General features: G+C 48.7%; 1 protein-coding gene across 1 annotated transcript in view; it reads left to right on the forward strand.

Annotated features, from left to right (window-relative positions):
• LOC120027073 (neurabin-1-like) overlaps positions 1-17,281 on the forward strand; it is a 124,040-nt gene that overhangs the window by 66,158 nt on the left and 40,601 nt on the right. Inside the window, exons 5-6 of the mRNA XM_038971915.1 lie at positions 206-341; positions 16,424-16,597. Coding sequence (XP_038827843.1) covers positions 206-341; positions 16,424-16,597 — 310 coding nt within the window. The remainder of the gene's footprint in view (positions 1-205; positions 342-16,423; positions 16,598-17,281) is intronic.

Genomic DNA, 17,281 nt, shown 5'->3' on the forward strand with positions numbered 1-17,281 from the left:
CATAGTGGAAAAGGGCACCTTTTCTAGTCCACAAATTAAAAGTTCTGTCATGTTTTAGTTCAGCTGAAAATGTCTCAGGAAAAAGTATATTGAAGTGAAGCCCTAATTCATCATTGAACCAACATGCACAGTGGTTCAAAGTGTATTGTAAAGTCACCACTTGAGTGAAATGCAACTGATTGGCTGTGTTGCTGTCCGTTTCCAGGTTTGTGATTGGTCGAGAGCGTCCGGGCCAGGTGAGCGAGGTGGCTGCTCTGATCCAACAGACTCTGGAGCAGGAGAGGAGACAGAGAGAGTTGCTGGAGCAGCAGTATGCCCAGTATGATGCTGATGACGATGAGGTGGGTAGCCTACTGCCCCGCTGTCTCACCCTCCTACTGATACACCTGTTAGTGTGGCCAATCAAATCCTATACAGTTTTATTAACTCATTCATAGGAGCTAGGAACCTACAACAATGTCTAAATTACTGACCCATGAGTACACTCCTCTACTTATCAGGTATTCACAAAGCATCTCAGAGTGCCTTTTTGATTATAATGAATATACAGTATATGGACAGGGGGGACCTGATCCTAGATCAGCCAGTAGCGGCGCATGGGTAAAATCACTGGGGAAGTCAAGCCAGAAAAAAAAGCCATATTGCAACCAATGTGTTGTGATAATTGCCTTGTTTTCTCTATAACCTGTTAGTTCTTATGCCTTGTGACCATAATATATAGGCCAAAGGTCGAGACAATAAGAAGACACAGTGGCAGAATAAATTCAGCCACACCTTTGTTTCATCACAAAACCGGAGAGCAACATCTGTTCGGTGAAGTCCACAAAGCATTTAGCATGTAACAAGCAGTTACATGACCTACAGCATGGTCAAGCAAGTTACCATTTCCAACATTTTCGGACTACGAAACAACTATTGATTTAAACCATGGAGAGTTACCGCAAGTCACAAAGAAAACAGGAGCTGCCTCCACTATTCCAGCACCATTTCAAATTCAACATTTCAACATCATCTAATCACCTCTGCTTAGTCTAATACAGTGACAACTAAAAGATACAAAAAACTATTTAGTCCAATCAACGTAAGCTAAATATCATGTGGCTGGCCATAGTTCTGATTTCTGTGTGTGTGTGTGTGTGTGTGTGTGTGTGTGTGTGTGTGTGTGTGTGTGTGTGTGTGTGTGTGTGTGTGTGTGTGTGTGTGTGTGTGTGTGTGTGTGTGTGTGTGTGTGTGTGTGTGTGTGTGTGTGTGTGTGTGCCGCGTGCGTGCATGTGTGCGTGCGTATGTGTGCCTATGCGTGCGTAAGTAGAAAAAACATGTTGACTCACCCTACTTGTAGAGAAATACCAATGCCATCCTCCTCTCTTTCATGTTGCCGAAACGGTCTATGAGTAGTTTGTCTTTGTCCTAGTTTTTGTTGCTCGCTAGCCTAACTTCCTTTCATGGGCAATGATTAGCCAGCTAGTTAACATTAGCCTACTACATATAGCTTCCATCCTCTCAGGCCAGAGGCATAATGTATGAATTCATGGTCGGATCAGAATCGCCGTTATAATCATTGTACGGAAAATTAAGTAAAACAAGTCTAAATCCAAATATCCGTCCATGCCTAATTTAGGAAAGGGACAATTTTAGCTAGCTAGCCACCGGAGGACAACAACACAACGCGATGCAGCAATTCAAGTTTTTTCAGTCAAATGACATTTGGCTTGATGTGATGTGATTGGTGTGAAGCCATATCCAAACTGGCTTGACACTTTTTTTGTTGGTGCGTCAGGACCATTCACAGTTGAGCTTACTCAGTTTAGCTCAATGCTGATTGGCTATTATTCTTTTATTTTTTTTATCAAGGAAGTACAATTGCTCGCTGGCTTCCCTTGCATTCAATTATACGTGCGGCAGCAATATCATCCTCTTTTTGGCCAGACAGCATCAGATAAATGGATTACACATACAGAGGCACAGGGGCGCTGTTTCGCTCACTCAGATGCTTTCTCCAGTCAGATACATTCAGCCTCTTGTGAATTGAAGGAAAATTATGAAACGAAAGATACGTTTTTGTTAGTTTTTTTATTTTATTATTGGTACATTTTTGGGGGAAGCCTGGCTTCCCCTGGCATCCATGAGTACACGACACTGAGATCAGCACTCCTACTCTGAGAAGCTTTATACGGCCCCAGATCTGTTTCACCATACTAACGACAGACCTGTGTGGTCACACTGCACTCCAATCTTCTACAACAGGTCAATCTTGGTCATGAGTTGTGGTTGTGGTAGTCATTATGTCATGTCAAATCAGGCGTTGCTAAACATAGTTCAAGAATAATGTGGCTGTTCACTTAAAAAAAGCCTCTAGGGCTGTTTTCCTGTGTTTGAGGGACTGCCAACATGTTTTCCTGCCTGTGTTTGTTCTAGCACACACTAAAGCCCATTACCATACACTCATCATTAGTGGGTCAGGAGGCTGGAGGACAATAAAGCCACCATTTCCATAATGGTAGCGCGTTGCCATGGCAGCGAGGCTGAGGGTCTATATTTAAGCCCCATTTAGAGGCGGAGGTGGGAGACGCCGGGTTAATCACCATGTATCTAAGTGGAGTGATGCACATCCTATAGGCTCTGGTCTGGTGATATATGTATGAAATATGTATGGTAATATACTGTATATGTCTGATATATGTATGGTAATATATTGTATATGTATGATATATGTATGGTAATATACTGTATATGTCTGATATATGTATGGTAATATATTGTATATGTATGATATATGATATATGTTCCGGCGCCGACAGAGATGGCCGCCTCGCTTCGCGTTCCTAGGAATCTATCCAGTATTTTGTTTTTTTACGTGTTATTTCTTACACTGGTACCCCAGGTAATCTTAGGTTTTATTACATACAGTCGGGAGGAACTACTGAATATAAGAGCAACGTCAACTCACCATCATAACGACCAGGAATATGACTTTCCCGAAGCGGATCCTGTGTTTTGCCTTCCACCCAGGACAATGGATCTGATCCCAGCCGGCGAACCTAAACAACGTCGCCGTAAAAGGGGCAAACAAAGCGGTCTTCTGGTCAGGCTCCGGAGACTGGCACATCGCGCACCACTCCCTAGCATACTACTCACCAATGTCCAGTCTCTTGACAACAAGGTTGATGAAATCCGAGCAAGGGTTGCCTTCCAGAGAGACATCAGAGACTGTAAAGTTCTTTGCTTCACGGAAACATGGCTCACTCGAGAGACGTTATCGGAGTCGGTGCAGCCAGCTGGTTTCTTCACGCATCGCGCCGACAGAAACAAGCATCTTTCTGGTAAGAAGAGGGGCGGGGGTGTATGCCTTTTGATTAACGAGACGTGGTGTGATCATAACAACATACAGGAACTCAGGTCCTTCTGTTCACCTGACTTAGAATTCCTCACAATCAAATGTCGACCGCATTATCTACCAAGGGAATTCTCTTCGATTATAATCACAGCCGTATATATTCCCCCCCCCCAAGCAGACACATCGATGGCCCTGAACAAACTTTATCTGACCCTATGTAAACTGGAAACCACATATCCTGAGGCTGCATTCATTGTAGCTGGGGATTTTAACAAGGCTAATCTAACAAGGCTAATGTTCCGCATTGCGTCCAACAACAACATTGACGAATACGCTGATTCGGTGAGCGAGTTCATTAGAAAGGGCATCTGCGATGTCGTACCCACAGCAACTATAAAAACATTCCCAAACCAGAAACCGTGGATTGATGGCAGCATTCGCGCGAAACTGAAAGCGCGAACCACTGCTTTTAACCAGGGCAAGGTGACCGGAAACATGACCGAATACAAACAGTGTAGCTATTCCCTCCACAAGGCAATCAAACAAGCTAAGCGTCAGTATAGAGACAAAGTAGAGTTGCAATTCGACGGCTCAGACCCAAGAGGTATGTGGCAGGGTCTACAGTCAATCACGGATTACAAAAAGAAAACCAGCCCCGTCACGGACCAGGATGTCTTGCTCCCAGACAGACTTAATAACTTCTTTGCTCGCTTTGAGGACAATACAGTGCCACTGACACGGCCCGCTACCAAAACCTGCGAACTCTCCTTCACTGCAGCCGACGTGAGTAAAACATTTAAACATGTTAAGCCACGCAAGGCTGCAGGCCCAGACGGGAGCCCCAGCCGCGCCCTCAGAGCATGCGCAGACCAGCTGGCTGGTGTGTTTACGGACATATTCAATCAATCCTTATCCCAGTCTGCTGTTCCCACATGCTTCAAGAGGGCCACCATTGTTCCTGTTCCCAAGAAAGCTACGGTAACTGAGCTAAACGACTACCGCCCCGTAGCATTCACTTCCGTCATCATGAAGTGCTTTGAGAGACTAGTCAAGGACCATATCACCTCCACCCTACCTGACACCCTAGACCCACTCCAATTTGCTTACCGCCCTAATAGGTCCACAGACGACGCAATCGCAACCACACTGCACACTGCCCTAACCCATCTGGACAAGAGGAATACCTACAGTGGGGAGAACAAGTATTTGATACACTGCCGATTTTGCAGGTTTTCCTACTTACAAAGCATGTAGAGGTCTGTAATTTTTATCATAGGTACACTTCAACTGTGAGAGACGGAATCTAAAACAAAAATCCAGAAAATCACATTGTATGATTTTTAAGTAATTAATTTGCATGAATTACTTAAAAAGAACGCACCCCACAAGGGTGCGTTCTGAGCCCTCTCCTGTACTCCCTGTTCACCCACGACTGCGTGGCCATGCACGCCTCCAACTCAATCATCAAGTTTGCGGACGACACTACAGTGGTAGGCTTGATTACCAACAGCGACGAGACGGCCTACAGGGAGGAGGTGAGGGCCCTCGGAGGGTGGTGTCAGGAAAATAACCTCACACTCAACGTCAACAAAACAAAGGAGATGATTGTGGACTTCAGGAAACAGCAGAGGGAGCACCCCCCCTATCCACGTCGACGGGACAGTAGTGGAGAGGGTAGTACGTTTTAAGTTCCTCGGCGTACACATCACGGACAAACTGAATTGGTCCACCCACACAGACAGCGTTGTGAAGAAGGCGCAGCAGCTGAAGAACGCAGCGTTGTGAAGAAGGCTCAGGAGGCTGAAGAAATTCGGCTTGTCACCAAAAGCACTCACAAACTTCTACAGATGCACAATCGAGAGCATCCTGTCGGGCTGTATCACCGCCTGGTACGGCAACTGCTCCGCCCACAACCGTAAGGCTCTCCAGAGGGTAGTGAGGTCTGCACAACGCATCACTGGGGGCAAACTACCTGCCCTCCAGGACACCTACACCACCCGATGTCACAGGAAGGCCATAAAGATCATCAAGGACAACAACCACCCGAGCCACTGCCTGTTCACCCCGCTATCATCCAGAAGGCGAGGTCAGTACAGGTGCATCAAAGCAGGGACCGAGAGACTGAAAAACAGCTTCTATCTCAAGGCCATCAGACTGTTAAACAACCCGGAAACCAGCCGCACCAATGTGTCGGAGGAAACACCGTGTACCTGGCCCCCTTGGTTAGCGCGCACTGCGCCCGGCCCGCCACAGGAGTCGCTGGAGCGCGATGAGACAAGGATATCCCTACTGGCCAAACCCTCCCTAACCCGGACGACGCTATGCCAATTGTGCGTCGCCCCACGGACCTCCCGGTCGCGGCCGGCTGCGACAGAGCCTGGGCGCGAACCCAGAGACTCTGGTGGCGCAGTTAGCACTGCGATGCAGTGCCCTAGACCACTGCGCCACCCGGAAGGCCCAAACTATGCCACTTTTATGTTTACATACCCTACATTACTCATCTCATATGTATATACTGTACTCGATACCATCTACTGCATCTTGCCTATGCCGTTCTGTACCATCACTTATTCATATATCTTTATGTACATATTCTTTATCCCTTTACACTTGTGTGTATAAGGTAGTAGTTGTGGAACTGTTAGGTTAGATTACTCGTTGGTTATTACTGCATTGTCAGAACTAGAAGCACAAGCATTTCGCTACACTCGCATTAACATCTGCTAAACATGTGTATGTGACAAATAACATTTTATTTTATTTTATTTGATATACTGTGTATGTGTTACGATTTCTACCGAAGTCGGTTCCTCTCCTTGTTCGGGCGGTGTTCGGCGGTCGACGTCACCGGTCTTCTAGCCATCGCCGATCCATTTTTCATTTTCCATTTGTTTTGTCTTGTTTTCCCACTCACCTGGTTTTCATTCCCTCATTATGTGTTGTGTATTGCACTTGTTGTAAGTGCTTGTACACATTGTTGTCTGGTGCGCGACGGGTTTTGTACCCATTCTTTATTATTCTGGATGCCGGTGGTTATATATATATATATATATATATATATATTAAACCGCTCCGGTTATTACCCAGCTCTGCTCTCCTGCGTCTGACTTCGCTGCCACCAGTTACGCACCCCTTACAGAATACCACACCCGAATATGGAGTCAGCAGGAGCAGGTGCCCCTGTTATAGGGGTCGAGGAGCGCGTCCAGGAACACACAGCGATGCTCCACCATCTCGGCGCCGCCATGGACCGCGTCGTCCAAGCTATGGACCGCTGGGAGAGACGGAGAGTTCCTTCAGCACCTCCACCAGCACAACAACAGGGGCTTCCACTACTCGCTCCCCCTGCTTCCGGTTCCAATGGGATTCGCCTCACCCTCCCCGGGGAGTACGATGGGACGGCTGCCCGCTGCCAGGGTTTTCTGCTGCCGTTGGAGTTATACCTGGCTCCTTCGGGCCGTGAAAGAGTGTCCGCCCTCGTCTCATGCCTCTCTGGGAAAGCCCTGGAGTGGGCCAACGCCATGTGGGTGGAAGGAGATGCGGTGCTGGACCACTTTGAGGAGTTCACCCGTCGTTTCCGGAAAGTCTTCGAACACCCGCCCGAGGGTAGAGTGGCGGGTGAACGTCTTTTCCACCTGCGGCAGGGGACGAGGAGCACACAGGAGTTCGCTTGGATTTTTGGACCCTGGCCTTCGGAGTGGGCTGGAACGACAGGGCCCTGATCGACCACTATCGCAGCAGTTTGCGCGAGGACTTCCGTCGAGAGTTGGCCTGCAGGGACACCACCCTCACCTTCGACCAGCTGGTAGACCTGTCCATTCGGCTGGATAACCTGCTGGCTACCCGCGGCACCACCGCTCCGATGCACACTGCCGGTCGGTGCCGGGTTGGTTCCTCTGGGAGTGCAGGGCACTCTGGCGTCACCCCAGGTGAGCCGGCACCATTCTCACCCAGAGCCCTCTGTTGCACACATGTTTTTGTTCGTTACTTTTCCCCACATTCCCAGCATAAGGCACTCGTCGATTCAGGCGCGGCTGGGAATTTTATTGACAAATCATTTGCCCATAGTTTAGGGATCCCCATCGTTCCTGTGGCTATGCCCTTCCCAGTTCACGCCTTAGATAGTCGACCATTAGGGTCAGGGTTGATTAGGGAGGCCACCGCTCCTCTGGGCATGGTGACGCAGGGGGGTCACACGGAGAGAATCAGTCTCTTTCTCATTGACTCTCCTGCGTTTCCCGTGGTGCTAGGCCTACCCTGGTTAGCTTGTCATGACCCCACTGTTTCATGGCAACGGAGGGCTCTCACGGGGTGGTCGCGAGAGTGCTCGGGGAGGTGTTTAGGGGTTTGCGTAGGTGCTACTACGGTGGGAAGTCCAGACCAGGTCTCCACCGTGCGCATTCCCCCCAAATATGCCGATTTGGCTCTCGCCTTCTCCAAAAAGAAGGTGACCCAATTATCACCCCATTGACGGGGGGATTGTGCGATAAATCTCCTGGTAGACGCCGCACTTCCCAGGAGTCACGTGTATCCCCTGTCACAGGCTGAGACGGTGGCTATGGAAACATATGTCTCCGAATCCCTGCGTCAGAGGTACATTCGGTCCTCCACTTCACCCGCCTCCTCGAGTTTATTTTTTGTGAAGAAGAAGGAGGGAGGTCTGCGCCCGTGTATTGACTATCAAGGCCTAAATCAGATAACTGGAGGTACAGTTACCCGCTACCTCTTATCGCCACGGCGATTGAGTCAATGCACGGGGCGCGCTTCTTCACCAAACTTGATCTCAGGAGTGCTTACAACCTGGTGTGCATCGGGGAGGGAGACGAGTGGAAGACGGAATTCAGTACGACCTCAGGGCATTATGAGTACCTCGTCATGCTGTACGGTTGATGAATGCTCCATCAGTCTTCCAAGCCTTTGTAGACGTAGATTTTCAGGGACCTGCACGGCCAGGGTGTAGTGGTGTATATTGATGACATTCTGATATACTCCGCTACACGCGCCGAGCATGTGCCCCTGGTGCGCAAGGTGCTTGGTCGACTGTTGGAGCATGACCTGTACGCCAAGGCTGAGAAATGCCTGTTCTTCCAACAGTCCGTCTCCTTCCTAGGGTACCGCATTTCCACCTCAGGGGTGGAGATGGTGAGTGACCGCATCTCAGCCGTACGTAATTGGCCAACTCCCACCACGGTAAAGGAGGTGCAGCGGTTTCTAGGGTTTGCCAACTACTACCGGAGGTTTATCCGGGGTTTTGGTCAGGTAGCGGCTCCCATTATATCACTGCTGAAGGAGGGACTGGTACGTTTGCAGTGGTCGACTGAGGCGGACAGGGCTTTTGGTCACCTGAGGGCTCTGTTTACCTCGGCTCCCGTGCTGGCCCATCCGGATCTCACTTTGGCATTCATAGTGGAGGTGGACGCGTCCGAGGCTGGGATAGGAGCCGTGCTCTCTTAGTGCTCGGGTACGCCACCGAAGCTCCGCCCCTGTGCCTTCTTCTTGAGGAAGCTCAGCCCGGCGGAGCGAAACTATGACGTGGGGGACCGGGAGCTGTTGGCTGTCGTCAAGGCTTTGAAGGCATGGAGACATTGGCTTGAGGGGGCTTAACACCCTTTTCTCATCTGGACTGACCACCGCAATCTGGAGTACATCCGGGCGGCGAGGAGACTAAACCCTCGCCAGGCAAGGTGGGCCATGTTTTTCACCGATTTTGTTTTCACCCTTTCTTACAGACCAGGTTCCCAGAACGTGAAGGCAGACGCACTGTCCCGGCTGTATGACACAGAGGAGCGGCCCATGGATCCCACCCCATACTCCTGGCCTCCTGCCTGGTGGCACAGGTAGTGTGGGAGATGGACGCGGACATTGAGCAGGCGCTACGTGCAGAGCCCACTCCCCTCCAGTGTCCCGCTGGGCGTCTGTATGTTCCGTGACCGGCTGATCTATTGGGCCCACACGTCACCCTCCTCTGGTCACCCAGGCATCGGTTGGACGGTGCGCTGTCTGAGTGGGAAGTACTGGTGGCCCACTTTGGCTAAGGACGTGAGGGTGTATGTTTCCTCCTGCTCGGTGTGCGCCCAGTGTAAGGCTCCTAGGCACCTTCCCAGAGGTAAGTTACACCCCTTACCCGTTCCACAAAGGCCTTGGTCGCACCTGTCGGTGGATTTCCTTACCCATCTACCTCCCTCACAGAGTAACACCACGATCCTGGTCGTTGTGGACCGTTTTTCTAAGTCCTGCCGTCTCCTCCCACTGCCCGGTCTCCCTACGGCCCTACAGACTGCGGAGGCCTTGTTTACACACGTCTTCCGGCACTACGAGGTGCCTGAGGACATAGTGTCTGATCGGGGTCCCCAGTTCACTTCGAGGGTCTGGAGGGCGTTCATGGAACGTCTGGGGGTCTCGATCAGCCTTACCTCGGGTTTTCACCCCGAGAGTAACGGGCAGGTGGAGAGAGTTAACCAGGATGTGGGTAGGTTTCTGAGGTCATATTGCCAGGACCGGCCGGGGGAGTGGGCAGCGTTCGTGCCCTGGGCAGAGATGGCCCAGAACTCGCTCCACCACTCCTCCACTAACCTCTCCCCCTTCCAGTGCGTACTGGGGTATCAGCCGGTTCTGGCTCCTTGGCATCAGAGTCAAACCGAGGCTCCTGCTGTGGACGACTGGTTCCAGTGCGTGGAGGAAACATGGGACGCCGCCCATGTTCACCTTCAGCTCGTCGTGCTGCGCCAGAAAGCCGGCGCAGACCGTGACCGCAGTGAGGCCCCGGTGTTCGCACCGGGCTCTCAACCCGAAACCTGCCCCTCCGCCTACCCTGCCGGAAGCTGGGTCCGCGGTTTGTGGGGCCATTTAAAGTCCTGAGGAGACTGAACGAGGTGAGTTACAGGTTACAGCTTCCCCCCGATTACCATATTAACCCCTCGTTCCATGTGTCTCTCCTCAGGCCGGTGGTGGCTGGCCCACTCCAGGAGTCTGAGGTGCGGGAGGTTCCGCCGCCCCCTCTGGACATTGAGGGGGCCCTGGCGTACTCCGTTCGTTCCATACTGGTTTCGAGGCGTCGGGCGAGGGGCCTTCAGTACTTCGTGGACTGGGAGGGGTATGGTCCGGAGGAGAGATGCTGGGTTCCGGTGGAGGACGTGTTGGACCCTTCAATGCTGCGGGAGTTCCACCGTCTCCGTCCGGATCGCCCTGCACCTCGCCCTCCGGGTCGTCCCCGAGGCCGGTGTTGGCGCGCTGCTGGAGCCGCGCGTCATGGGGGGGGTACAACTGTCCTCTCCTTGTTCGGGCGGTGTTCGGCGATATATATATATTGAACTGCTCCGGTTATTACCCAGCTCTGCTCTCCTGCGTCTGACTTCGCTGCCACCAGTTACGCACCCCTTACAGTATGTCTGATATATGTATGGTAATATACTGTATATGTCTGATATATGTATGGTAATATACTGTATATGTCTGATATATGTATGGTAATATACTGTATATGTCTGATATGCATGGTAATATACTGTATATGTCTGATATATGTATGTGTCCCCGCCACCCAGCACATCATGATTAGATAGATAGAAAATCAGAGAGGGATTTAGAATGGCATTTGGCAGTGTTGTGAAGTAGTATCACGTATCAGGTGAGACCCAGGTGCAGACAACGTCAAATTAACAACAGTTTATTAATCCAACAGGGGCAGACAAAAGACAGGTCAAGGCAGAAAGGGGTCAGTAATCCAGATAGGTGGTGCAAAGGTACAGGACGGCAGGCAGGCTCGGGGTCAGGGTAGGCAGAGGTCAGTAATCCAGATAGGTGGGGAAAAGGTACAGGACGGCAGGCAGGGTCAGGCCAGGCAGAAAAGGTCAAAACCGGGAAACTAGAAAACAGGAACAATCGCGTTACAGGAACAGCGGGAAAACCGCTTGACGAAACAAAACGAACTGGCAACAGACAAACAGAGAACACAGGTATAAATACACAGGGGATAATGGGGAAGATGGGCGACACCTGGAGGGGCGTGGAGACAATCACAAAGACAGGTGAAACAGATCAGGGTGTGACAAGTAGGTTATTGGTGTGTGTGTTTGTATGTGTGTTTGTCAGACCTGGGATAGCTATAGTTTTAACTATGCTTTGTGTAAAGCAGGGGTTGGAACAAAAACATTTCCCTATCGTTTCGTTCTGAACAGAACCAGTATGTTCTGCGTTCCATTCCACTGTTCCGAGCAGCAAAATAAAGTTATGAACCGGTTCTAACAACAACAAAAAGTAACGGTTTAAATGGTTATTTTCTGTTCCTTTTTAAACCTCTGAAATCAAAATTACTTTCATTCCTGGTTCTAATTCTGTTCCTTGAAAATGTTTGTTATTTTCCGGTTTTCGGTTCTGTTCCCTGAACCGGTTCCAACCCCTGGTGGAAATGAACTATACTGAACACAAATATAAACGCAACATGCAGCAATTTCAACGATTTTACTGAGTTAAAGTTCATATAAGGAAATCAGTCAATTGAAATAAATTAATTAGGCCCTAATCTATGGATTTCCCATGACTGGGAATACAGATATGGATCCCTTGGTCACAGATACCTTAAAAAAAGGTAGGATCAGAAAACCAGTCAGTATCTACTGTGACCACCATTTGCCTCATGCAGCGTGACACATCTTCTTCACATAGAGTTGATCAGGCTGTTGATTGTGGCCTGTGGAATGTTGTCCCACTCCTCTTCAATGGCTATGCAAAGTTGCTGGATATTGGCGGGAACTGGAACACACTGTCGTACACGTCGATCCAGAGCATCCCAAACATGCTCAATGGGGGACGTGTCTGGTAAGTATGCAGGCCATGGAAGAACTGGGACATTTTCAGCTTCCAGGAATTGTGTACAGATCCTTGCGATCCATGCTGAAACATGAGGTGATGAATGGCACGACAATGGACCTCAGGATCTTGTCACTGTATCTCTGTGCATTCAAACTGCCATAGATAAAATGCAATTGTGTTGCAATTGTCTATAGCTTATGCCTACCCTTACCATAACCCACCACCACTGGGCATTCTGTTCACAACGTTGACATCAGCAAACCGCTCAGCCACACGACACCATACACGTGGTCTGCGGTTGTGAGGCCAGTTGGACGTACTGCCTAATTCTCTAAAATGACGTTGGAGGCGGCTTATGAGAAATTAACATTAAATTCTCTGGCAACAGCTCTGGTGGACCTTCCTGCAGTCAGCATGCCAATTGCATGCTCCTTCAAAACTTGAGACTGTAAGGATCAACGCTGGAGACGAGAAGCATTTACTGGAAAACGAACATCAAACCAAAACAAGAACATTGTCTGGACAGGGGGAACAAAACGACATAAGGACAATAATGCTGACACAGGGCACCAACTGAGGAACATACAGATATAGAAGGGCAATCAACAAAGTAATGGAGTCTAGGTGAGTCCAATATTGCGCCGCTGCGCATAATGATGGAGACATGGTGCATAATGAAGGGCAGCCTGGCGCCCTTGAGCACCAGAGAGGGGGAACGGGAGCAGACATGACAGCTCCCCCCCTCTAGGGGCGCCACCCAGCTTCCCACCTGGGCGAGCATGACGGGCCGGCCGAGGCATGGGAGCTGGACAAGCTGGCTGAGGCGTAGAAGCCTGACTATCCGGCTGAGGCGTGGGAGCCTGGCGAGCCGGCTGAGGCGTGGGAGCCTGACGAGCCGGCTGAGGCGTGAGAGCCTGACGTTCCAGCTGAGGCGTGAAAGCCTGACGATTACCGCTGAGGCGTGGGAGCCTGACAAACCGGCTGAGGCGTGGGAGCCTGATGGGCCAGCTGAATCATGACGTGGGGTGGGTGTCTGCCAAGCCAACCGGGGCAAGAAGACCTCTCAAGCCAGCTAAGGTTTGGAAGCCCGACGAGCTAGCTGAGGCACCCCTGGTTCCATCGGCGACGGCACCTGACGAGCCGTCACCAATCAAAACAAAAAACAAAAACTCCCTGATGCTTCCTTTAGTGGTGTCAGCATTCTGTACCTCTCAACTCTGGAGACCAGAAGCAAGTACAGGGAGTGAACATTTACTGGAAAACGGACATCAGACCAAAACAAGAACAGCGTCTGGACAGGGGGAACAAAATGACATAAGGACAATAATGCTGACACGGGAAACCAACTGCGGAACAGACAGATTTAAGGCAATCAACAAAGTAATGGAGTCCAGGTAAGTCCAATATTGGCCAGATACACGTAATGAAGGTGACAGGTGTGCGTAATGAAGGGCAGCCTGGTGCCCTCGAGCGCCAGAGAGGGGGAGCGGGAGCAGGCGTGACAGAGACATCTGTGGCAATGTGTTGTATGACAAATCTGCACATTTTAGAGTGGCCTTTTATTGTCCTCAGCATGAGGTGCACATATGTAATGATCATGCTGTTTAATCAGCTTCTTGATATGCCACACCTGTCAGGTGGATGGATTATCTTGGTAAAGGAGAAATGCTCACAAACAGGGATGGAATATTTTTTTCTTTATGGAACATTTCTGGGATTTTTTATTTCAGCTCATGAAACAAGGGACCAACACTTTACATGTTGCGTATATATGTTAGTTCAGGGTATTTTTCAAGGAGAACAAATAATTACTTTGAAGGTGACTACAACTATTTGAATACAGATCCCCAAAAAGTAAAACTTTTTTAAACTATTTAAATGTTGCTATTGTAATAATCACAAAGTTACTACAACTTGATGTCAACTGACAATTGTATGCAGTCACTACTGTAAGTCGCTGTGGAGCGTCTGCTAAATTAGTAAGATTTAAATGTAAGTGTTACTGTATTACCTTATGTCACTCATTATTAAAATATATTTGTTAGTCATTTTGAAGCTGCAAAAGTGGTCTACTCTAATGTTGAGGTGATTCCATGTCCCTCATTTAATTCTAGGCTATAAGATTCATGTCTAAGAGCCCTCTAAAACATGTGCTTATGATCATATATTTAGACTAATTCCACTAACTGTTGTAGTTTTTGGTTCTAATTCAAATATTTGGCAATATCAAAGACACTAATTGCCTTTTAGTTTAAACTATGAACTATATTCGACTACCTCAAGTATTTATGTGTATCTATGCGCGATGATTTCATATACAACATTTTTATTTGGCCAAACGTCCATTACTGTTTGTCATTCATTGGTGGATGGATTGTTGTCACTGAGAGGGTTGTATTGCATGTCTGTCTGTGTACTGGGAACACCAGCCAAACCAAAAGCTCCACAGCTTTCTGATATTATCAGTCCCAAGCTGTGTTTAGGGTGAATAATGTGCCATGTGGTAGGAACTTAATGTAATATTTATGGAGCTATTGATATTAATGCTGTCATTTTATTGCAGAGCGTAGATCATCTTACAGAATTCATAATTGTTTACCATGTCGGTTATGCATAATGAATGTTTTGCTAGTTTCAATTCAGTGTGGAGTCCCCAGTGTAGGTTCCCAAGCACCGTTTTGACTGCCTGGGGTAGCTATGGATTCTGTAGGAATGTCAGACATATTAGTAATGGTAATTCAATCATCACTATTATACTGTGTGCTGTCAGACTGTAAGACTTAATGGCACCCTATCCCCTATATAGTGCACTACTTTCGATGAGAGAGAGAGAGACACAGGGTTAAATCTCTGACTGGTCAGCCCTGAGTAAGTCAGCAAGGCTTTAGATGTGTCTGTCCAGATCGTCAGCCATGTAAACACACACACACACTATAAATGCACTATAGCAGATATTTGTTGAGAGCAGCAGGAGAGAAATCTTCTGCTGTACCATAACAAAGCAAGCACCAGATGTTTCTAATAATGTTTCTGTGTGTGTATGTTTGTTTGCTCGCCATCTCTGTAAGCTCCAGCACCAGTGTATCTGAGGTGTCAATCGCCCAGTGTGATTCTGGCAGAAGGACCAGAGAGAGGATGCCAGGATGGATCATTCGATCCTGGGTAGAGCAGGCCCTGGGTCTGCTTGGCTCTCCCTGCCTGGCTCTCTGCAACCAGATCTGAGGCTGCTGCAGGCTGCAGCAGTGCGGAACTCCTCTTTATAAGCATGTCTGTCTGGATCACTTTAGTGAGGCTGCAGGGAAGAGAAGCACATAGAGTATCCTGCTGTGGCTGTGTTCTAGACCACACATACTGCACAATCATCCCTCTTCCTTACTTACCCCCCTGTAACCGTAACTCTGACCCTCTCCTCATCCCCCATCCCTCAATCATCCCCCTTCCACACCTTACCTCATCCCCAAGCTTTACCTATACCCCCCTAACCCTGACCCTGACCCTCTCCTCAAACCCCATCCCTCAATCATCCCTCACCTCACCCCCCAGCTTTACCCCCTAACCCTGACCCTCTCCTCAACCCCCCATCCCTCAATCATCCCTCTTCCTCACCTCACCCCCCGTCTTTACCTACCCCTGCAACCCTGACCCTCTCCTCAACTCCCCATCCCTCAATCATCCCTCTTCCTCACCTCATCCCCCGTCTTTACCTACCCCTGCAACCCTGACCCTCTCCTCAACTCCCCATCCCTCAATCATCCCTGTCCCTCTCACTTTGACAGGACCCCTGTCATCCTGTACCCAGACCGGACAACTGGTCTCTCGCTCACTCTCGCTAAGTCTCTTTCTCTCTCTCCTTTCCTCATAATAACACAGCCAGTTATGAATCAGTTATGAACTTAACCATCCTCTCAGTGCTGTTGAGTTTTGGAGACATTATTGTGAAGCACAGAGCCTCTGCCTTCCCCTTCCATCCTGAGAAAGAGAGCTGAATTTACAACCTTGGCTGAGAGAAAGCTTACACTGGTGTATTTGTTGTCCTCACTGTAAAACATATTAATCGTTTTCATTATCAAATGCAACATTGGAGTGGCAGGCAGCGCTTCTTAAAATAGGAAGGGATAACTCAATGAAAGTTAGACCAAGTCAGAACAAAGAAAGAGAAGATGAAAACAGTAAACAAGCTTTAGATACATAATACTGTGTGTTCCCAGTGACATGTACGACTAGTTATGGAATGATTCTCATTTCTCATGTTGTGTGTGTGTCTGTGTGTGTCCTCAGACTGGGGAGTACGCCACTGATGAGGAGGAAGAGGCGGGGCCGGCCGCGGACGGTGGTGGGGATGAGGAGGGTGACGGGGAGAAGAGCATCGAGGTGTTCGATTTGCCAGAAACAGATGACATCATTTCCCCCTCAGAGTTGGACGCAACCAAACTCTACCAGACATTCAGAGAGGTCACTCGAACACCCCTTTCATTTGTCTATTGTATTTATTTGATTCTATTCTTCTGTCTATTTCATTAGTCTAAGTATTCCAGCACTCTAAAAAAATACAGAAGTTCCAACAAAAACATCTTATGTATTTTCCTCACACTAATATCACTAATACTGTGGCTTGGAACTTTGTACAACAACTATTTCTCGTTCCTGATTGCAACAAAGTCAAAGAGTAACAAATGACTGAAATGTAGTTTTTGGCCGTTACTTTCTTCTAGAGCCCATTTTCCTTTTTAAAGGACCCAACCTGCTAGTAATATTGATTGAAAAGCCTTACTAGCACTGCTGGCACCAGAACATTTTGTCCCTCACTCCCCACTTGTGACACATTCAACAAATTGCCTGAGCTGCACTGCAGTGTTCTGGATATTGAGTGAGAAATCATGTAATCTCTACTGTCCCAAGACCTCTACTCTCTCTCTCTCTCTCCCCCTTTCTCTCTTCAGCTTTCTCTCTCTCTTCACTTTCCTCAACTGCCTCTCTTTCTTCACTTCTCTCTTACTACTTACTGTATGTAGTTCCTATATCCCTTTCGCTTTCTGTCACTCACTCTCCACGTTTCTCCCTCTGCCTACTGACTCTCCCTCTATTTTTGGACCTTTCTATCACTCCCTCTACTTTGTACCTTTCTCTCTCTCCCTC

The sequence above is a fragment of the Salvelinus namaycush genome, chromosome 32 (genome assembly GCF_016432855.1).
Source record: "Salvelinus namaycush isolate Seneca chromosome 32, SaNama_1.0, whole genome shotgun sequence".
In the NCBI taxonomy this organism is placed as follows: domain Eukaryota; kingdom Metazoa; phylum Chordata; class Actinopteri; order Salmoniformes; family Salmonidae; genus Salvelinus; species Salvelinus namaycush.